Source organism: Emydura macquarii, unplaced genomic scaffold, assembly GCF_026122565.2.
Source record: "Emydura macquarii macquarii isolate MOO-44397 ecotype Brisbane River unplaced genomic scaffold, CSIRO-AGI_Emac_v2 contig_1253, whole genome shotgun sequence".
NCBI lineage: Eukaryota > Metazoa > Chordata > Testudines > Chelidae > Emydura > Emydura macquarii.
Window position 1 is genome coordinate 70,982,954 of NW_027131390.1, and position 22,940 is coordinate 71,005,893.

The 22,940-nt window shown below is 40.5% G+C and overlaps 1 protein-coding gene across 5 annotated transcripts in view; it reads right to left on the reverse strand.

Moving 5' to 3' along the window:
- The window catches only part of OSBPL6 (oxysterol binding protein like 6), a 191,131-nt gene that overhangs the window by 71,351 nt on the left and 96,840 nt on the right, over nucleotides 1-22,940 (reverse strand). For all 5 annotated transcript variants that reach the window (XM_067549166.1, XM_067549167.1, XM_067549164.1 and 2 more), the window contains exons 4-5: nucleotides 7,963-8,058; nucleotides 4,143-4,265 (exon numbers count right to left, since the gene is read on the reverse strand). In XM_067549166.1, the coding sequence (XP_067405267.1) occupies nucleotides 4,143-4,265; nucleotides 7,963-8,058 (219 nt within the window). The remainder of the gene's footprint in view (nucleotides 1-4,142; nucleotides 4,266-7,962; nucleotides 8,059-22,940) is intronic.

Genomic DNA, 22,940 nt, shown 5'->3' on the forward strand with positions numbered 1-22,940 from the left:
TATTGTTCTCCCATTTCCTATTCAAAACTGTTGTATAGTTTTGAACATTGCAGCAAAACAGTCACATCATTTCACTCCACAGCAGGCTGCATTTGGGTACTGGATAAACTAATATAGAAATTATACAAAGGAATCTGTTGTTATGTTATCAAAGCATTTTGAGATCCTTCAAGATGAAATATGATACATACAGCAAATGTAAACTGTTACTGTATTATTATTGATGTAGCATGTGCTGCAATTACTGTCTTTAAAACCTCTCACTATCAACCCAGCACACATCATCTAGGCAATCCCTGAAAAACGGTTTAATGAACCCACTCCTTGAATGCAAGCTGAGGATATCATATTTGTGTGTGAACAGTAAAAATGAGATAAAGACTCAGGGCCAGACTGTGACCCACGTACCCACATTTATAAACAGTTACTCACATAAGTAGACCCACTAGAGTCAATATAGCTGTTCCCCAATATGAGCATACTCATACTCTGGCCTTTGGAGGTGATACAAGGTTTGACTCTCTTACACTCACTCTCAAGAGTCCCTGTGAGAAGGCAGCCACATCTGGGATATCCTCCAGTGGCTGGCCGCAGCATGACTGGTGTGTCTGCCTCAGTTTTCCCTTTCTTCTGAAGACCCCAGTAACTCTATGCAAGCTCTCTGAGTATAAATAGCCCTTTGTAAGGTTGATTGATTACAGAAGTACCACAGTCATAATCCAGAATTCCCCAGCATAGCCCAGCCAGTACATTCAATCTTTCAAGTCCATCGACACAGCCAGCACAGCCCCGGATCTCTTATCGCATTCAGACTCTCAAGTATGGCTCCAGCATCTCTCACCAGGCCTCACCCCAGCCTCCCTCGCTGGGTGCTTCTCCACCTGGAAGGTTCCTTGTACAGTTCTAGCTCTTGCTTGGAGACATCACCTGGCTCATCCCTCCATCATTCCCCCAGCCCTCACTGGCTCTCCAGCTCCAGCTCAGAGTACCAGAAGGCATATCCCTCTGCTAATCTAAGCCTTCAACCCTCTCCAGCCATGGCTCTCTGGTCTGGGGAAGTACACACACACCTGCCACCTGCCCCACACCAACTACCTTCCCACCTTCTGGTTTCACCAGCCTGATGTGGCTCCACAGCTCAACTAGGAACTCTCGGTGTTCCTTCCTTCAGCTCTCCTCTTCTTCTGAGATCCCGCTCTGGGTTCCCAATTCCCAACTCTCCCTCTCTGAACTCTAAGATCTGGACTTTCTTGCCCTTGTGCTATCTCCTTATAATGCCAAGGGGAAGCCCAGCCCGCCACATTACACCAAACTAGATCACACTTAGACTGGAAGAGGAGAGCTGAGCCTGATTATCCTGTTACAATCCCTTACTAATATATACATTGGTGCAAAGGAGCCTAAATTAGTGAAAACTGAAATAGGAGGTGTCTTGCTTTACACTACACATTCTTATATGTCCCATTAGTTGTTTTTCTTGATAAACTCTTCTCTTCTGGTCCCTCAGCATGCGAGTCACACCAACATAAACTCCCTTAATATCAGCAGGTCAAATTCGGATGATGTGTCAGCACTTAAATACTATGTTTATTTATAGGCAATCTTGGGGAAAAAAAACCTTAAAGTGAACAGGTGTGCAAGGTTTCAGGGGATAGATGTGTGGCAGATGCATTTTGGTAACCGAGTGTCAACTGAGTCAGTAACCCTTAGCTGCAGAGAGGTGAGTCAGTCCTCACAGCACACAGCTTGTTGCTCGAAGGAAAACATGGTAACTATTCTGACATAAATATAGTGACTTAAATCCAGTGACAGCAATTTTGAAGATAATAAAAGTAAACACGTGGAACAATGTCTCCAAACTAATTAAAGGAAAGAATGGATTTTGGGCAGGTTTTTTTAAATTGCCCAGTGGCCTTGCTGTTGTGCATTCATAGGTCCATCTCAGCTCTGAACCCAGTCACCAGCTCAGAAAGTAAAACCACCACATGGTGGAGTGGGCAGGAAATCAGTGCAACAAAGCGAAGGAGCTAGAAGGGGATTTTTTTATTTGTTTTTCACATCTCAGTGATAAAAAGACAGCCAAATGAAGAATAGGTTACAGTGCCAACTACTCACGGTGCACTTACAGTAAAAGTTCGTTTAAAGTGAAGTAGGATGAAAGTCTTGAATTGTTACAATGCACTGTAATGTGCCAACTGCAATGTTAGTAACAGTGAACTCTCTGCTCAAATCCTATCCCCTCTGTTACAACTGAGTAATTCGGCTGGCTCCTGTGTTGGGGGGCCATGGAGCAGGAGCAGCCATGCCTCAGAGCTGCTTATTCCAGCCTAAGAGACAAAGTCGACTCCACAGCCCTAGCACCCTTATGTCTTTTTGGATCTTGGTTCCATTCTGCCCAGAATGTGCACACTCCCCATGTGGCCCCCCAAACTCTACCCCATCTGCACAGCAGTTCTGCTCCACGTGGGGCCAACTCCGCCTGCAGAGGGAGGGGATAGGATTTGCCTCATAATCAAGTTCAATGGAAACAGTGACTTCACTGCTATTAAAAGATTTCACTGCAATAGGGAAATGCAAATGTCCTTACTCTGACTGTAAACGCGAAACTGGCCATACCTGGCAGACATCTTTATCAAACTAGTGCCCTGTAGCGAGGGGGCGTGGCCTCCCTCTGAGACGGATGGGGAGACACCCTCCCCCGCCTCCTCATGGGCAAAGCCAGGGTATCCACACCCACCCCGCCGGAAGCAGAGGGGCAGGGCAGGAAGGGGAAGTATAAAGGGTAGGCCCCTAGCTCAATTGGGGAGAAGCTGTCAGAGGAGAAGGACGTCTCCCCCCCACTGCTGGAGCTTGAACCTGAGCTGCCTGCCACCTGAGATACTGAGGAAATGCTGGGGATGCCGCTAGCCATTTACCCCGGGGAGACTGACAAGCCCCAACCTCAGATACCCCCCATCGAAGACCTGAGCCCCTAAACTGTGTTTGGTGCTTAGTCCTTTACCTGAGCCCCTAGACTGTGTTTAGGTGCTCTCCCCTGCCTTGCCCCAGGGCACGGGGCCACAGATTGCTTGATGGCCCCACCCTGCCTGAGAGCTAATTCCCTGCTTTCAGCCAGCCTGCACAGGTGCAACAGTGCAGGGGCGTGGCCTACCTCACAAACTGACAAGGAGGGACAGCCCCGCACCCACTACGTGTCCAAATTCTGCAAGGTATGTGGAATACGTTTGCCTCTCTTTCCTGGTGATGGTGCTGCAAATTCAGGGTTAACCTCCGTTAAGCCTTCTTTGGTTCAGGTCAGATGATCACATGATTCTCTCTCAGCCAAGAGGTAGCCTGCCAAGAATGTTTTTTGTCATCAAAGTCTAGTGACCGGTAACTGAATGGTAGCGTGTCACATGCCCCCATCTCTGCCAATGTGATTATTTAACAATGCATGGGTTTAGCAAAACAAAGATTGAAGCACACACAATTCATTCATATTAACTAGCTCCTTCCCAAGAGAGTGCCATACCCTCCTTGACACTCTCACATGTCCCCAAAGGCAAGTTTCAGGGACTAAAATGAGTGCTTTACATCATATCCCCAAGGTCAACAAACTCCATCTCTGACAGACCAATAGGAGAATCAATTCCAGAGTCAAGGCCTCTCTACTAAAAACACTATACGCCTCCGGCCCCAACCATTCAAATCTGAGGACTTTGAAAAGCATTTTAGTATATCTCAGGTGCACAGTGCTTCATGATAACAGAGGCTCTCTCAAGTAAACAGGACCCAACCTTATACAGGAGAGCTTTATTTGTCAAAGTAAACATATTGAATAGCACTCAAAAGTGAATAACAAGTCATTGGAACCACTGGAGAACAAGTTTAGTTATTCCCTACAGTTAAGACTTCTAGGCAATGAGGTATCTGCTACCCTAGCAATAGCTTCCAAATGGCTGCCAAGGGTAGTGCTAGATAGAGGACATTATAATAATCTAATCTGGATGTGTACAAACACACACTTCATACATTTTGAAGGAAAAATACATAAATAGCCATTTTGAGCCTCAGTCTGTCATGAATAATCATTTTCTGTACACTAAAATCCTTTTTTTCTAATCTGAAGTAATAATCCCTGGAGTGGTCTATGAGATATTTACCTTGTGCCAGCCTTTTAAAGGCCATTTTCTTTTCTTCAGCATGAAACCTTCGTGTTTGTCTGGTTTCTGGACATTAGTCTGGCCTATTTTCAGCCCCTCTATGATTTCCCAGTTGTCAGGTTCCTGGTGGAAAAGTATAAAAATCATATTGTAAATTTTTAACACATATATGATGTAAAGCTGTTCGCATTACATGGCCCAGATTGTCAAGTGCTCAGAACAAACAATTGGGGGCAGACTTTCAAAACAGCTCATCACCCATTTGGGCACCAAAATAAGAGGGCAGATTTCCAAAAGTGGGAACTAGTGGGTTCTGAGCACTTTTGGAAATCTGGCCCTTATTTAGGGAACTACATAGAAGCTGCGCTCTTTTGAAAATTTGGTACTATAAGCAGCCAAAAACCTTTATTTAGGTTGCAGAGTCATACCTGTGTACAGCAGGACTGTGTGTTAAAAGAATCACATTTCATGCTTATTAATTGTATATTAATCGGGTCAAATTTTGGCAGGGCTAAGCATACAGTGGGTTCACACCAATGAATTTGCAAGCAGAAGGAGAAATTCAGGGTGACAGCTGGCTGTCCCAACTCTGACCATCTATGAAAACTATAGACATTGTTCCACATGCCTTCCCTGACAGGAAATGTAGAAGGACTTAGTAGATATGGTGAAGTAGTCAAGGACACAGTCTTCATGTTAGAATGTGTATGCTTCCTGAGTCACCAGTGGTCTCTACTTACAACCTAGTACAGGTTATTCCTTCTCTTAGAAACAATGGATTCTGTGAAGAACTGTACAAAGGACATGCATAGCCAAGTTATGGGTACACATTAACACGGTTTGCACAGAACAGATCAAAATAGCAGTCCATCCAGTCCAGTATCTTTCCTCTGACAGAGGAAGGTTCAAGAAACTCCAAAGTAGGCTATTATGGAATAACCTGACCAAAGAGGACATTCTTCCTAACCCCTGTCAGTTAGTGGCCTAAAGCATGAGAGTTTACATCTCTTCCAAGCTTTTATTATTTTTAAAGTCCTGTCTACTATAACTTTGGATGGTCTCCTTTTTTATATATAAATTTCTAATCATTTTTTTAATCATGCGAGATGCATGGCCTCATTGGTATCTTTTGGTACAGAGTTCCACAGGCTAATTGTGCTTTGGGGAAAAATGTATTTCCTTTTACAGTTTCTCCCATTCAGCTTCACTGCATTATAAGAAATTAAAATAGGAATGTCCAATTTACTTTCTCTTTACGATTTATTATTTTGTATAACTCGGACATCCCCTAAAATTCGTGTGCCCATGTGAGGGCTATTTAGTCCACTTTCTCCACAACTAGCAGCCATTATCAATTACAATTTATATGACTCAAGCGAAAATTATGGTTTAATATGTTGAAAGGGAAGACAGCAAAGAAAGCATAAGGTGCCTATGCAAAAACCATAAAAGTTTTGCCCTTTTTTATACACCTTTGCTGCCACTTTGGTCAACAAAAGTCTGCTCCAGTTTGAAAAGCTACTTGTGCCTGCATAATAACAAACACTAATACTGTTTCTCATGGCGCATCACCACTGTTTCTCAATGGGTACGTTGCAATCTCTTGGGGGGGACACAAAGGGCAATTGGGGGATTGTGGGGCACTGAAAAAATTATTACAATTTAAAGCAAATGAAATCCCACTCTCATCCTCCCCCCGGCCCTCCACACGCTCAACCTTTAAGGTCAAGTATTCTGTCAACCTCTTGAAACACACTTTTGAAATTATATTAGACTTATTTTTACTACTGATACTGATAGTAAACATAAAGGGATCACAAAAAATTTTGATTTGAGAAAGGAGTCACCAGAAACACTTGTCTGAACAATAAGATAATAACTGTATCAAATGTCCATGCAAGAGCATAAACAATTTAGCTTTGTCTCCAGAAGTCTTAACTCACACTTCCCTACTGTTCACTCTTCTTGCTTGTATGAAGGCATAGTTTGATGAGCACCAGGCTTATTTTGACTTCACCTTATTTTAAAATAATTATTACTCTTTCTCCTGGTATAAAAGAGCTTATTACATATGCAAAAGGTTTTCCCTAATAAGAAATACTGAGGGGAAAATTTTAATTTAATTTAATTAGCCCCATGAGTAAGTACAGGATCTCTCTATACCTAGATGTCTGCTGATCCCCATCTTGCTGGTTTTTCCTTTACAAGATTGATCTGCAAGATGGCACTGGCATTAAATACTTTTCAACAAGAACTCATACTTATTCATTAAAACAAATGAGCAGAGACTGGCAAATCTAAAGGGCCAGATTATCCAGTGCAGTGTGGCTATCCGCTTTATGCTTCACCAATGCCATAATCTGATCCTACAGCCATTCTGACTCTCTCAACAAGTCACCCCAGTATAAGTGTGATTCTCCAATGACATATAGGCAACATAGGGATTCTTCCATCACTCTCTCAGTCTCTGCTGCCAGAAAAGCAAGAGAAAAAAGCAAGAGAAAGCATGGGCTGGTGGAAAGGTGATATAGCTGGGACACTTTATCTAATGTTGATTCCCAGCTGCATGTTTGATCCTTTCTGACTGCTGCAGGTCACCATAAATTACACAATGGACCAGCCCTGCACACAGCAGCAGGACCCAGGAAGTGCACAGGTGACCTTTATGCAAATAGCTGCATATGACATACTTTTTCTTTTTTAAAAACCTAAGAAATTCCATTTTAAAATTAAAAGAACATTAAGATTGGAAAGTGAAGCATTCAAAAATCAGGAAATAGCAAAGTTAAGATTGACTGTGCAACCTTCTTTTCCTGTGTGTGCGCATATGATCTTTAATAACATGGTCATGTCATTATTCTCCATAAACTGCCTTTTCAGTGCATTTTTAAAAAATAACTGTTTTGTACGGAATTAATATTCTTTGTTTGTTAAGATGAGACTTTGCGTCAGGTACTTTACATAACATAACAGAAATATGGTCTCTGCCATAAGGATCTTATAGTCTTTATATCCTACACTGAGCAGGCAAATCTCTGCATCTGCATGGAGCTCTGTTGGCTTCCAGGAAGGTCAGGATTCAGGCCAAAATGGACATAACACACAAGATGCACTGGGAGACTCCATCTCTTGAGGTTTTTTTCCTTTTACCCACATACAAATTCAGTACCCCTGTGCTTTGCCAACTATTCATCCAGACAAACGGTTCTAGATATAGCTCTTTCCAGAACCCATCAATACTGCTCCAAAGTCAACCAGAGGGGCCTGTTGCAAATCAACACAAACAAGGTTCTCCCTGCCCTGGGACTGACTGTGCTCTCTTCACAGCTATCTTAGCCCCCACTGTCCTGGAAAATGTGGATTCAGAATGAGTCTCTTATCCCCTGCATGTTATGGCATTAATCTACCACCAGACTACACGATTCCTTATACTTAAAGTAACTATTGCCCACTAGAATTGTCCATGTGTCTATATTTTTCACCCCATGGAAAAAGAGATCGAGGCATCTTGTATTTTCATTAATAACATGTTTGCTTACAGGTGCTTCAGGACATTGTACTGATTCCTGCTGGCACCTTTACTTTGAAACGAAATGAAATTCAAATCTTTCATTTTGTTAGTGTAAACCCTATTAAAAATCCTCTTCTTGGATACCTAAAGGTATGCTTTAATCCAGTCTCATTTGGGGAACCAGAAGCTGTAGAGCTGGACCTGCATCATACTTAACAGCCCTCCCACAAAAGTCACCACAGCAAAGTTACTAATTAAAGGATTTCTTACAAGATAGGCACACAGATATCATCCCCTTCCCACACTTACCTTAGACAAAGAGACAGGCTCAGCTTCAAGCAATTGTTTGCTTACAGATGCATCTGTACTTCCAAAAGAAATATTTCGCTCTAATACATGAGCACTCTAAAACAGGAATAAAGCAAAATAAATGCTTGGTCACAGAACATGTCTGTTGAAAAAACACATGAAATTATGAATGGAGGATTACACAGTCTATAGCAAACATATAAATATATGGCACAGTGCCCCAATTGACTAAAATAAGCACCAAGTGCTTGCATAAATAAAAGCACAACGTGATTTTTCTGTCTTTTTAAGCAATTAACTTCTGTATTACAATTCTTGTGCATGTTTTTTTTCTGTCAGTGTAACCACCCAGTTTTCTCTGCAATGCTGTCAAGTAGTAAAGGAATTAAATATTCCTTATTTCTAAGCCAGATGCTCTGGTTTACTCAGAAATGACTAGAAAATGGTTAAGTGCCAGAAAAGGAAAGATGCTGCCTCAGCTGGCTTTTATGGAGACTTCAAAGTGGAACAAATGTTCTTGACTTATATGTATTGCATTTTCCGGCCAATGCGTGAGAAAACTGAGCTAGAAACTTTTACTAATATATTTAGCACTTCAGTAACACTCCACACCTCTAAGGCTCTGTATACATCTGAACTAACTAATCATCACTACAACCTTGTGGCGTAGATATTATTATCCCCTATAAACAAAACAAATTTCACAAATATCACATTTTGGCCAAAGCTTTTAAAAGCAAAACATTTAGAAATTCTATCAAACTTTTTTCTATTGTCCAGCAAAGATTAAAGCCTATTTTTGCAGGTAAAGAGCATTTTTTGGGGAAAGCAAGGAGGAACAGCCAACTTTTGCCTGCAGCAAATTTGTTTAGATTTCTGATTTATTCCAGAGTGGGATTTTATCATTTCTGTCAGTTTAAACTGGTAGGAGTAATAATACCAGAACATGACAGCACTGGCTTTTTTGCACAAAATGTTCTATTCTTGTGTCTACCTTGTACAAGTAGTCACCTCTCATTTACACATGAAAAAACTACGACAATAAGGGAATACTGCAAGAGGGGAAAAGCATCTAGGCAAGATATGCCTCCAAACTAAAACAGGAGCTACATTTTGTTCTTTTAAATATGTTTAAACTTTATGCCTATTGAAGGTTCAGACTGCCTGGGTATAAATGAGGGCAGAAGCTGTCAGGGAACAGAAAAATACATACAGCAAGTTCAAAGATTTAGTACAATAAAATCATTTATTCATGTAATGTTGTGCTCACAAGGACCAGGACCAAAAAAAAGTACACACAGATGTTCATGTAAACCCACACAACACCCTTCTTCAGAAACATCTACAAACGTGTAAGGTACTAAATGAGTTTTTAAAAAAAATATCCAAAAATAGGAGAAAGAGTGTATATTAGGGTAAGACCATCTTTGGTCACGAGAGTATAGAAAGGGGGAGAATCTCTGTAGTTTCTTTGGAATCCTGAAAGAAAAAAGAGATCATATTGAGATATATTGTTTACTCTTTTATCTTAGTCTTCAGTCCTACAACAGTCTCCCAGTCCCTTTTCCACCTGAACAATACCCGGTAACTTTAGCAATTCCATTTGTACTCACATTTATCGCCATCTTTTTCTTGATAACCTATCCTGACATCTTTTAAACCCCTGTCCCTCCTCTTCCCTCAGCAACATATGTGGGAGCAGACTGGCCTTTCATGGCAGAGTTGCAGACTTCACCCACAACTGCAACATAGCCGAAGTTTTGTGGGGAGAGAGACATATCTGGAAAAATCTCCATCTCCTTTCCTCCAACACTTGGGGTTCACATCACTTGGGCTGCATGCAGATAAATCCTGGCATAACAAAAGTTTTTGTTCTTGCCCTTACATTTTTATTTTAAGTAATTTACATTTTTAAATAAAAGTTCTGCTTAAATATATGTAACCCCCACTATTTGGACTCTTATTTAGCATGTAATATTTCATTGTGGAGCAAATTTGCACAGCTGAGTTATGAACTCCTGGAATACATTGGGCTAGAACCTGCATTGTGCCAGAGTAGCGCTAAGTCAGTTGAGGAGGGATTGCAGAAGTGGCTTTAAGAAAGGATGCTCTGGGTATACCTAATTTTGCCTGGCCATTCCCCTCTGTAGGCCAGGACTGCCGGACGTCGGGGTTGGTATGTTTACCTTACATAACCGGGGGAGGCTTAATGAAGCCAAGATTGGATCCACTGAAAAATCTGGCAAAACTTTGAACTGTGGAAGCACTAGTGAAAACCAGCATAAGGAGAATTACATTGTAAAGGTACTTTTTAATGACTTAAAAACGTCTTTCTCCCTCCCACTAATTTATTCATATATTTTTAAATAACAGCTCATTAGAAAATTGGCAATGAATCCCTACTCATCATTTTCACATGCTCTCTCACATGCACATGGTGTCTGAGTGCTAGGTCACAGCATGGATTATTTATTTATTCTGTAGCATGGGGAGTCCTGAAGTCTAGGTTTTGGAGAAATAAACAGAAGAATGATGTGGTTTGTACAAATCATTATACACACACAAAAAAGAGATTCCATTCTGTGTCTCACTAAGCTTGATAATCATAGAATCATAGAGTTGGAAGGGACCTCAGGAGGTCATCTAGTCCAACCCCCTGCTCAAAGCAGGACTAACCTCAGCTATATCATCCCAGCCAGGGCTTTGTCAAGCCTCAGCTTAAAAACCTCTAAGGATGGAGATTCCACCACCTTCCTATACCTCACCATACCCACTTAAAAACTATTAAAAGAAACAAGAAACTTTCTTGAATTAAGGGATGGTCATGTGACCATTTTCTGGTTTGTTCACATCCATTACACATGATAGTCATGGCTTGGCCTTTCTTGTTCTTCTGCACTTGGTGTGGCCAAGAAGAATGGAGTTTCATCTAAAGTTTTCAGAACTCTAATGATTAAGTTACCTCGCTTTATACAGAGGCCACTTCATTCTGGAGATGTCATATTTGTCTACAGCAGAATAGTCCCAATCCAATTCCCATTAAAGAAAAAGGAAAGACTCTGACTGATGTCAGTGGGAATTTGATCAGGCCGTAAGACAGTACAGTATGCTCAAAAGAGCACTGATTTAGAACTGGCATTATACAGCATTGCTGTCACACACAGCATGCCATTCAGTTTATAAAGAAATAGATTCAGATTTGGTATGTATTTCAGATCGGTGGTTAGAAAGTTTAGCTTTAAGTATCTACCATGCTATAACAAATTCTTGCATGCTGTGTTTGTTGCATACCAAGTTCCTGTGTATCTAGAAATGTATCTATCCCCCATCATCACAGTATCTGTGCACCTCACAAACATTATTGAATGTATCCTCACAATACCCCTTTGATGTTAAGGACCACCCTTCCCACTTTCCAGATAGGAAACTGAGTCATAAAGAGATTAAGTGACTTGCCCATAGTCACACAGGGAGTCTATGGCAGTTAAACAGAACTCAGACTTCCCAAGTCCCAATCTAAGCCTTAACCACAAGATCACCCTTTCCCCTTTTTACTACAGGGGCTATCAAATTTTTTTAGTGTGGGTCACACATCTTGATAAAGAGATTGTCTCAGGGGCCTCCACTCCTGTCATTTACAGCTATATGGTCTATGCACTCCTATCCATTCATAATTGCACAGACTACCTCCATTCCCATTTGCAATCGCAAAACATCCCTGTGGCAATTATAGCAATCATACGAAAAAATAAAAGTAGTTAATGTATTTTCATCTACACTTAATGTCATTTAGCAGCTAAAAATGAAGAAGAAATGCAGCATCATGTGACCAGCCACCTCTCCAGGACCACCAGCAAGAGCAGGTGAGAAACTTCTGCTTTTCTAGATATAATCCAATCCTAGTGCTCAGACCAAAAAACCAAAACTACCAATGTGGGACAAATGTTTGTGCATTGAACTTGTAATGCTGGTCCAATGAAAAATCCTACATCACGCGTTGAGTAATCTCATGTGCTCACAGGAGTTTAGCATCTCAAAGTTACAAACTCTGGTGAAGTATCATAGTGAAAAATCTGAAGTTGTTGAGTTTCTGTACATTTATGCATGACATCAGATTTAAAAGACTAAACCATAAAACCTGTGCCCAATTGTTCAAGGAGGTAGCAACTGTCTTTTTTTTTACTATAATAACCAAGATGATTTTCCTACTTCCTACTGCCAGTTTTGTTTGGCAGGCAAGAATCCTTCAGTCTTGAGAGGGAACATTGCCCACCACAGATGTTCAGAAGGGCTCATTTGGAACAGCCAATGTAATATGATGTTGCATAACTGCAATTTCATTTTTGTACAATATTTAGAATGGAGAATCCAGCAGAACCTTGGCTACCAGATTTCCAGCAACATTTTCCAAGATATGGTTTTAATGTAAATGATTCTTCTGCAGCCCTCATCTTTATAGATCCACTTGGGTTGAGTGGCACATCTATTAGCCAGTGGCACTCTAATGAAGACTAACTTATTTGACCATTTGTTTGGAAACAAGAAAATTAACTCTTTTCAAACAAAATCCCTTTCTTTAGATTCATTATTTCAGAAACTCATCAGCTTTTGTGTACATTTCTTTTTTTACTGTTAATTTTCTGTTATAACATACACGGACACAAAACAACTAGCTCTACTTCGTAATGTATTGCTGAGATAAAGTCCCTGGGTCTTTAGTAAAGTCATTATTCAGTATGGAATGCTTTCCATTAAGGGAAACATTTTTGTGTTCGACTTCCTCAAAATTACAGCTAGAAGTTATACAGATTGTCCGAAGTCTTGAAAGACAGATATATTTGACAAGGAAACCTTTTTTACTCTTATTTAGTTTTTTGCTATCACTCCGGCCCTAAATGTTGTTATTGAATTTTAGGTTTAACTATACAGAAAGTTAAGGGAACAGACAACAACATTAGAATAAAAAGTAAAGTGAAGAATGAGGAAGGAAGAGGCCACGCAAGACAAGGGATCATCACAGATACCAGAATTTGAACCAACAGCATTCATATGAGCAATAAAATAAGTGACCTGTGTTTCTAAGTGCTTCAGTTTGCTTGGAACCCTCATCCCCACCTTATCCTGATGGTGTGAGAAGAAGAATTAATCCCTCCATCCTTTCTCTCACACCACAGTGCTTCTGTCAGTTAACTTGAAGTCCTGGGGTGAAATCCTGGCCCTGTAGAAGTCAGTGGCAGGATGGGGCCAGGATTTTACCCCTGGAGTTTAGTTGAGGTCTTTATGCAATGTCCATTCCACACCCTTCACCCTAACTACAAGCCCTCCTTCCACTTGATCCCATGAATGATTTTTTTAATGAAGCTGAAAAAGAGTGAGAGAATCACAACTCATCATCCGTGATCACAAAGGGGGCTCAAAATACTCCAACTCACTGCACACATGAACTCCAGCTGAATCAGCCCCATCCTCCTCCTTTCCCATCACTACAGCTCTCCTCCTTCAAAATTCCAAAGTGTGGCAACAGAAAGGTGAGCCCATGACAGGCAAGCCCATAAGAAGGATGAGGGCTAGTGAAGAACATATCCTTATGTTGTTCTTTCACGACCTTTATGCAGAAAAAAGCTGCTTATCTGCTCTGGAGAATAAGGCTGGAAAAATGTATTTTACATTGTCCCTTTAATCTTGTAAAACTCTGTTTCTGTGCTGGTGTTCAGTGATCTGAAACTCTCCTCACCATCGAAGAGAATGCCAGCATGTTCCTATGCTGACCTGCTTCAAATTAGAGAGATGGGGGAAATCTCCAAGACAATTAAAGGATCTTAACTGGAGAGGGCTGAATGAACCTTATTCACAGAAGGCGCAAATTTGATTTTCAAAGTGATGTTTCGTGGGCGGGGAGGCAGGAAATGCAAAGTAGAACAAGTCTGGCAGTTGTGTTTTCTTCCTAGTTCTGCTGCTTAATTATTTTATTTTACACGATTAATTGTTTTAATTAAATTTTGCTTAATTTTGGGAGAAGAAAAAGAGCTCTGCAAATCAACTGTCACTCACGCTGCCATACAGGCCCAGGGATTCACCATTTAGCTAAGAAACATATACAAGATTCAGCTGCTGGCTAATTAATGGAGCAAAGTCGGCAGCTCGCTTTCAGTCTCTTCACAGCACTGCTGCCTTCAGTGGCAATGGTTTGAATAAGATAGCATCTGTAATCCTTGGTAGTTTATTAAAAGGGCATCTATAAATGGTATGGTGGGGAGCCAGTCCCTCCCCTCCCTCCTTTCCTGCCATCCCCTTAACCCTCATTCCTGGGGGAGGGATGGTGAGGTCCCAGCAGCGAGTTGGCTGGTGACCAGGATGGATAAAGGGGAAGTGGAAACGATACTGTCTGAAATAGGAAGGCACTTTGTCCTTTATCTCCTGAAGACTAATTGGTGACTGTTTTACTAGCTGCTATGTGCTGTCCAGTTATGCGGGAAGAAGGGCACAAGACACTGGATGTGATTTAATAAGGTCTCAACTTTATTCTTAAATGTCTGGGAGTACCCAGCAGATAAAAGTGTACAGAGCAGGTAATTCAATAATCATTACAATATATATCTGGGTGACTTCTTTCAGACCTCCTCCTTATCCATCCTGGTCCCCAGCCCACCTGTGGCTGGGAACTCACCATGCCCTCCTCCCCCCAATGAGGATTAAAGGCAGGGCTATAAAGAGGTAGGAGGGCCGTCTCCCCGCCATACCAATCATAAGAGCCCTAAACTCCCCACTTCCCCCCTTTAAAGAATACTTCCTTTATCTCTTCCCTCTGGAATGTGCATTGGACATCCATCACATGTTTACATTAATGAGTTGTGACATCACCGCCTAACTCCCATTCCATGTCCATGCCTCCAAACCCAGTGTGGAGAAGGTGAAAAAAAATCCCACTTCACCTTGGCCAATCTGTCAGTAAGGGAAAAATTCCCTCTCAGGCCCCCTGGCCCCACAGTAATTCCCAACAAAACCCATTTCCATGGGTGGGAGGGTGGATGCTGCTCCGTCTGATCCAGGTAAGAGGGCATTTCCTGCACTGCCATGGACTATATAGTCCTCCTTCTCTTCTGGTCACCTGGGGGTGGGGAATCCCTACACTGACCTGGTCTGCAGCTGTAGCAGGAAGTCACACCCTGGCTCCCTCCCTATCCCTTAAAGGGGGGCACAACTTTTCTAACAAGCCAGAAAACAACCCTGCTGGCTTAATGCGCGGTGAAGTCATTGCTACTGTTGGTGTAATCCAGAGACCCATGGATAATGTGGATTTTTTTTAGCACCAGGGGCTTAATCCTCTGGGTGAGGTTAAGCAGTTTCAAGATATCTAAAAACACGTATTACTACAGTCATATGAGGAAGAGCAGTAAGAAAAGGGAAAGAAAGAAATACAATTGCAGATATAGTGGCTCTACTCTCCTTTTTAATTAGAGAAATTATATAAACTGGGTTTATCTGCATTGTTTCATCTGCAGTAATATCTGTAAATGGAACAACCTTCAGATTTGCTTTCCTATTCTCATGCTGATTCCCATTTCCTCTGCTTTCTTTCTGCTGATGTTGGAATAAAAAGAGACAGAGAATCTTGAAAAGTCATGTCAGTGGAAGGTTGAGTAGGAAGCATCTCCATCAATTTATTCCTCCTACTCTTCCTTTTTATTCTCTGGCAATCTTCCTCTTTTTCTATGATTAAGGCATTGTCCCATTCATATCCTCATTCTCCTCTGCTGACCCTGTATTCTCTGTCTCCGTACCCACTGCATACAATCTGGGTGGTCAGCCACCAGGCAAAGAAATAACAATCCCCAGTATTGTTATGATTAACACATGCAAAGTTCTTTTGACTATATTTCTTCTTTTAGCACATGCTGGTCTTATATAGAAATGAGCTGAGTAGCAAACTGCCACCCTTAAACATTTTCTCCTTGTCACCTTTTTACTACAAGATAAATGTCTCCAGCCACATTTCTGTAGCACAACAGTAATATCCAGGTATGTGTTTCTGTGGCTGTTCCTCGGGAGATGTTCTAGAATTCTTTTTGTACTATAGAAATGTCAAGCATGTGTTCGTTCAAGTATCAACGATCTGCCCCTTATGGAACTCTGGTTTTGTGTTGTATATGCCACTTTACCAGTGACGCTAATGGGCTCAAGGGAGAAAAAATCCTTTGCTTTTAAAACTACTTTTCTCAGATGGACTTTTAATAGGAATTAGATCTTGCTCATCTGGATAACTCTTTAGAGAGAGTAATATCAGCAGAACTAGATAAAGCAAAAGATATAGCAAAAGAACTAGCTTCAGCAATAGGAACATTCCCTTAGTGTTAGCAATCCTTGGGTTTGGGTTTGGGTTGATGAGAGTCTAATCTTCTGACAGCAATTTTCTTCCTCTATGGTCCAGATTTTGACATGTTTAACTCAAAACAAAGCAAACAAATAAAGGTGGCAAACACTGAATGAGAATTCGAATGATGGCAGCTTTATGATGATTACAGGCTCATTACAATAAAAAGGATGGAGAGTGCTTTTCTTAATAGTCTTCAGCTGGTAGTTCACTCCATTAATGTTGATGAATTGAAAGCCGGAGGAATGAGAAATAAAATCCCACACATGAAAGAAAAATGTTCCTTGATGTGCTAATTCAATAATTAATTAATTAATTTTAAAAATGCGGGAGGGCCCAATTCAGAGCTTTTGTTTGTTAGCATTCAGTTTTGTTAGCAGTTCAGGCACTTCATTCTTTGGTTCCCTCAGAACACCTGAATGAACACTATATTTTTTCAGTGACATATTGCTATGTAAGTTATTTGTTTTAACATCTCAGTCTCTGACAGTGCCTCATCTTTATTATCAACATAGAGCAGACACAGGGAATTTTGGAAGAGAACTATATGTCACTGTAATAATAATGCCTAGCACTTAGTAGCACCTTGCATCTGAGACTCTCAAAGCTATCAGCAATAAGTGAATGTGCTTGTTTCTGCTCATATTTTTAAAAAGGAAGGGATACATTTTTTAAAGGATTTCAAGCATTAATAACTTTAGACCTCTCCTTCACATAGAAAATATTACCTTGCACTGCTTTATAACCTCCTGTGATAAACACTGCTCTTAAGGCACACTTTATATATAGGTAAATAGCATAAAGACCAATTAGTTTATATTGCCACTGCCTATGAGGCAGAAATCTAAAACAAATTCACAAAAACTGTTATCTGTAGCTGCATCTCTTTTTATGACTGAACAGTAAGTTAAGAATTTGATAAATCCCCATATAATACAAACTATCACACTAGATATATAAACAGTCTGGTACAAATTATTATTCCAAGTCTCCTGGAGGGAAAATACAACACAGTACATTTTTAAAACAAAAAAGGGAACATACTATTTTGAATTAGAAGCCAAAGACTCGCTAAATGGGTAGCAGAAATTACAACAGAAAACTAATTATCAAATTAATGGGAAAGACAATGTGTGGTAATATTCCCTAAGAAAATGTGGAAGGAAGAGAGAGTGAATCCAATAACTATTTCTTAAAATAGCCACACAGAAAAAGTTTATTGAACATCAAGACAACTAGAAAAAAATCAGCAACAAATACATTCCACACCTGTTATACATCTATCAACTCTCTTACCATCTCCAAAGGTCACAAACTCCAACTCCTCTTTCCTTCTCCCTCACTGCCAGCAGCAACCACTCTCTCAGCAGTTTTTACTTTTTTCTCTGCAAACCAGCCCCCACTTGTTTCCTTGTTGCCCTATCATCCCACAAAACATTTGGGCCACTCATTTCTCTCTTACCTAATCAGTTCCCTCTACCATCATTTGTTGTCCCTATGTCGCCAACCCTACCACTTTCTACCTAGCTCCACCAATTTGCTTCACTTCTATCACATCTTGCTTCTCCTCCTGCATCTCCTACTCACCCTGGTACGTGGATCAGCAATGTAAACTCATTTATACAGTACTTGGTGGCACCTCACAAGACATTCATGAAAAACTGGAGCTCATTATCCACTGGGACATATGGAAAGCACAGTGCACCATTTACTACAGGACCCTCTGGATGGCTCGTGAAAAAACACTTTCATGTGTTGATCCACTTACAGAGTACTGATGACTCACAATGTCTATTTTGGATGTGTGATTTCTTACCCCAGGCCCAGCACAAGTGCTATGGGGTGTGTGACAAATTAAAAAAATAGGTGAATCCAGTCCTGCCTCCAGATCTAATACGTCATCCTCCAGTAATCCTCCTATAATTCCAGAGGGGTAGCCGTGTTAGTCTGGTTTCAGCAAAACAGCGAGAGTTCTGTGGCACCTTAAAGACTAACAAATTTATTTGGGCATAAGCTTTCGTGGGCGCTGGAAGCTTATGCCCAAATAAAATTGTTAGTCTTTAAGATGCCACAGGAGTCTTGCTGTCCTCTTTAATTGGACACTCTCTCCTCTCCCATCTGTGCCTCTGTGAGCTGTCTCTTCTTCACTATACAGAGACGTGTCACCCCATTCTAACCTTAATTATACAACTTCAATTGTAATCTACTTTCTTGTTCTTCCCCCATTTGAGCAAAGCACTTAAACATGTGTTTACAGTTAGGCATGTGAGTAGTCCTTTTGATGTTCAATGGGATTACTCACAGACTTCATGTTAAGCATATGCTTAAATCCTTTGCTGTATCAAAGACTAAATCTTCCTCACCAGTCACTCCACCTGCAATGCACCTCTCCCTACCACATAAACTAGCTACTACTCTCTTCTGGTAAAAAAGAAAATCACTTGGTTCCTCCTCACTTGATAAATGACCATCCTGTCTCCAACCTCTTTATTCAACAAGATTCTAGAGAAATTTGTTTCCTCTCACTTCAAAACCAACTCTCCTAGAAAAATCTCCTTTACAGTTTTATGTCTGCCTATGATCCTTCAAGAGTAATGAGACTGCCTTTCTACGGATAGTTAGTAATTTATTCCTTACCAGCCACAGATCTTCTCTCATCTCAGTATGGCTTTCCATTATATTGGTCATTATATCATTCTCCAGCAAGAAGCCACTGTTCTTATGACTCTCATCTATTGGTTTGAAACCTCTAATCATCACTTTCATTTCTGGTGAAGATTTCTATACCTCCCCACTCATCCTTTCCACTATGAAGTGGGTAGTGAAGGGGCGTGGCCTCCCTCCAAGGCTGACAAAGGGGGACCATAGACTGTTTATTTGCCCTGCCCTGCCCTGCTTTGAGCCTGCCTACACAGGTGCGACAGCGAGGGGGCATGGCCTCCCTCACAGACTGACAAGGAGGAATGGCCATGCACTCCTACAGAGTGTCACAAGTCTTCATCCCTGGCCCTCTTCTCTTTCCACGTTCTCTCTCCATGACATTTGATTGCTAGCTTCAACATTGGACAATATCCAATTTATCTTCCTCAACTCACTTGTTGACCTTTTATTGCTCATCTCTCAGCTACAGGCAATGCTGTAATTCCCTACTATAGAATACTTCAAATTGAAGTGTTCCTTTTATGCAAAGAGTCTAGGAATCCTTCATCACACGTTTCTGATCCCACTTCCACTCACTTTAACCTTAGTTGGAAGGACAGAAATCTTGGTGTCATCCTAGATCCCAGGATATTTTCCAATTACATACCTCTCTTGGCAGTAATTCTGGCCAATATCTTCTTAAAAAAATGACCAGACCTAGCCTTCCGGTGCCTCTGTTTTCCTTCTCAACCATTGTCTGTCTTGTCTATTTAGACTGCAAGCTCTCTGAGTCAGGAACTGCCTCTATCTATGTGTTTGTACAATGCCTAGCACTATGGAGTCCAATCTCTGTTGGCACCTCTAGGCAATACTGTAACACAAATAATTAATCATAATAATTGATTACTTTCTGCCTTGACTATTGCAACTGTCTATTTCTATGGCCTTCCAGCAACTTCGAAATGAACTTCATGGAGATTCAGATGGCTGCAGCAAAATGACCCACTTGCTTCAGAGGCTTTCACACCTGTGACATTTCTGGGTTTGTCTTTTGGAAAAACTGATTGTAGGAGCCAGCCTTGTCAATTACAATATATTGGGTTTCATCTCTGCAGAAAACTAGACAAACTTTTTCAGGGCAGCCTCAAAACAAGAGAAGAACCTGACTTTGGGAGCAGTCTCGCCTCCCACGTTCATAGCTAGATTAACTCTTCTGTCCAGGCTGAAGCCTTTCTAGTCCTTAACCATTCTCCAGGTGGCACATACCATTGATTCACTTACAGACAAAAAAAAAAAATGAACACCTGATGCCACATGGGGAGTGCTGTTCTGCAGAAACCTTTTTTTTTTTACACCCTCATATATCAGCTAGAACAGGGCTGAAACAGAGTAGTCCTTTGGAACCTGTAAATGTCCATAATAGATAGAATGGTCACACTTTTCCTTGTGGAATAGGCTAACTATAATATGAATAAAAGCCTCATTCCTTTCCCCACATTTGTATTTCCAACATGGGAAAAGAAATAAGGGTTTGGTGAGACAGCAACCTGGCAAAAAAGACAGACAGACATAAATGATGGTGGATCAACCTCAAAAAGAGAAATGGAGAAATTAAAATAGAAAGATCACTCATTTGAAAATCAAGTACTCCTCCACGCATCCTTTAGGAGCTGGTCAATACAGCTATATTCTAAACATCATCACAACATCCATCCTCTGTCACCTCCTATGATAGCAGATCTTCACAGTCAGGGTCATGCCTCACCTTGCACCACCCCATTTGTCAGATATACCTGTTGTCCCCCTAGGTCACCAAGTTGTTTCCTCTGTAGGTTTCACCATAAAACCTCCATTTCTCCTTATTTTTCAAACATTCTTTGTTTTGTAAATGTTTAATAACTAGATAAAATGTTAATTTTCCAGCATCACAAGAAAAAAGGAGAAAGAGAAACTCAAGAAAGCAAAAAAGAACATACAGAATACAATCAAAGACTCATATGTGAGAATCAATAAACAAGAGCCAACATGTGGTTAGTTAGGGCTTATTCAGTGCACAACCAAAACCTACACCTCTCCCACCACCAAAACCTAAGCCTGAACACCTTGGACACTGAATTCTGTATTGCTGGTGTGCGGTAGATAAGCATCCACGCCACAAATTCAGCATCTCAATTACCATGCCCAGTGCATTTCCAGCAGCATAATCACACTTACAGCATTGTGGCTGACAGTTGCAGCAGCACCTTCAAGAGTTACATGGCCTGGAATACCCTTTGACACCCAGACCAGGGTTGAGGCACATAAGCAGGAGAGTGTGGGGAAATCTGCACTGCCTGTGCTTGTCCTGTACCTGCTCTAGGGGCAGTAGCCAACTGTCTTAACCATGAAACCATCTGAAGTAAAGTGGACATCAAGAGGTTAACTGAGTTACTCAGCATAGTATGGGCCGGAGCCAGGCTCCACTGCACTTTACTTCCTGTCTAGTTAGTGTGTGTTTTCCATCTATTATGTAGCTGAATAAAGCAACCTATACCCAGTCTGCAATAATAGAAATGAAGTGTGTTTTTTGTGCATTGAGTCATTCTTTCTCTTCCTGCAATCACCTGCTTCATTCATTTGCCTCTTATACTACACAACTTTGATTCATCCACAGAACAGGTGCACCTGCACTGAATGAAGCAGGGGTCCTTGTGGGGAAAAATGGTATGGATTTATGTAATTAAAGACTGTACCGTAATTAGAGCTGGTCAAAACTCCAAATTTCCATTTTCAAAAAATTAAAAATTTCCTGCAAATTTACATTCTGAGCAGAATGAAAAACAAACTTTTTCAAAATTTCCTGTGAAATGAAAATTTCAAAAAAATATTTTGGATATTTTTGTTTTGGAATAATTTTAAAATTTTGTTTCAAAACAACTTCATTTAAAAATTGTTTTATATTAATATCTTTGTGTTAGCTTGGAATACTTTTTCTAGGATATTCAAACTGCTGCTCATTTAAGTACAATGCATGCTTATTTTCTGTTCTTGTTCAAAGTGTCAAACAGTTTAATTACAATATAAACCCAGACACGCTGACCTAAGAAAATAAGATTTTTTCAAATCAGGACAAAATAGTAGCTGACCTTAATGATTTTAAAAATAAAATATAAAACAAATTAATAGAATATTTTGACTGCTATGTAAAAGAAAATTAAGATGAATAAAAGTAATATATAAGTGAAAAAGATATTTTGAAACAAAAATTTCTTTTTGAAAACATTTCTGCAGTGTTTCATTTTAAAAACAATTTTCTTGGGAGATTTCAATGAAATCTGCATGATTACATGAAAAAACCGAGGTTTAATCAAAATGGTATATTCTGATGGAAAACTGTTTTGATAAAAATTGTCTGACCAGTTCTATTCCTAAGATATATGGCGGAGAGAGACAAATTACGGCTGCCCAGGCAACCTTAATTCTGTCATCTCCTAACTTTTCAGTGCTTGACTTTGCAACCATAGTAATGTTCCTTTAACATAATATGTGAGTGTGTAATGTAACATACGTACACGCCATGATTCTCAAAAAGTGACTAGTGATTCTGCATGCCACAGGTGTTGGATGCCCACTTGAGATCCCTCAAAGGGGCCTGTTTATCACAAAAAATGTCAAGACTCATTTTCTGAAAATCAGGCCCTTCAAGGTGTCTCAAGTTAGGCACCCAAAATCACTAGTCACTTCTGAAAACCTTAGCCCATATTATCTCTAAATAATACAACAGAAGCCTGCTAATATCTGAACGTTGGGCTTGATCATGCAACCTATTACACATAAGACTAACTTTACATGTGAGTAGTCTTATTGACTTCAGTGGAACTTTCACATATGCAAGGTTACTTGCATAAGTAAGTATTTGCAGGATCAGATCCTTTGTAACTTGACAAAAAAAAATCTAACCTCTTCCTTCCTTCTCAGCAAAGAATTA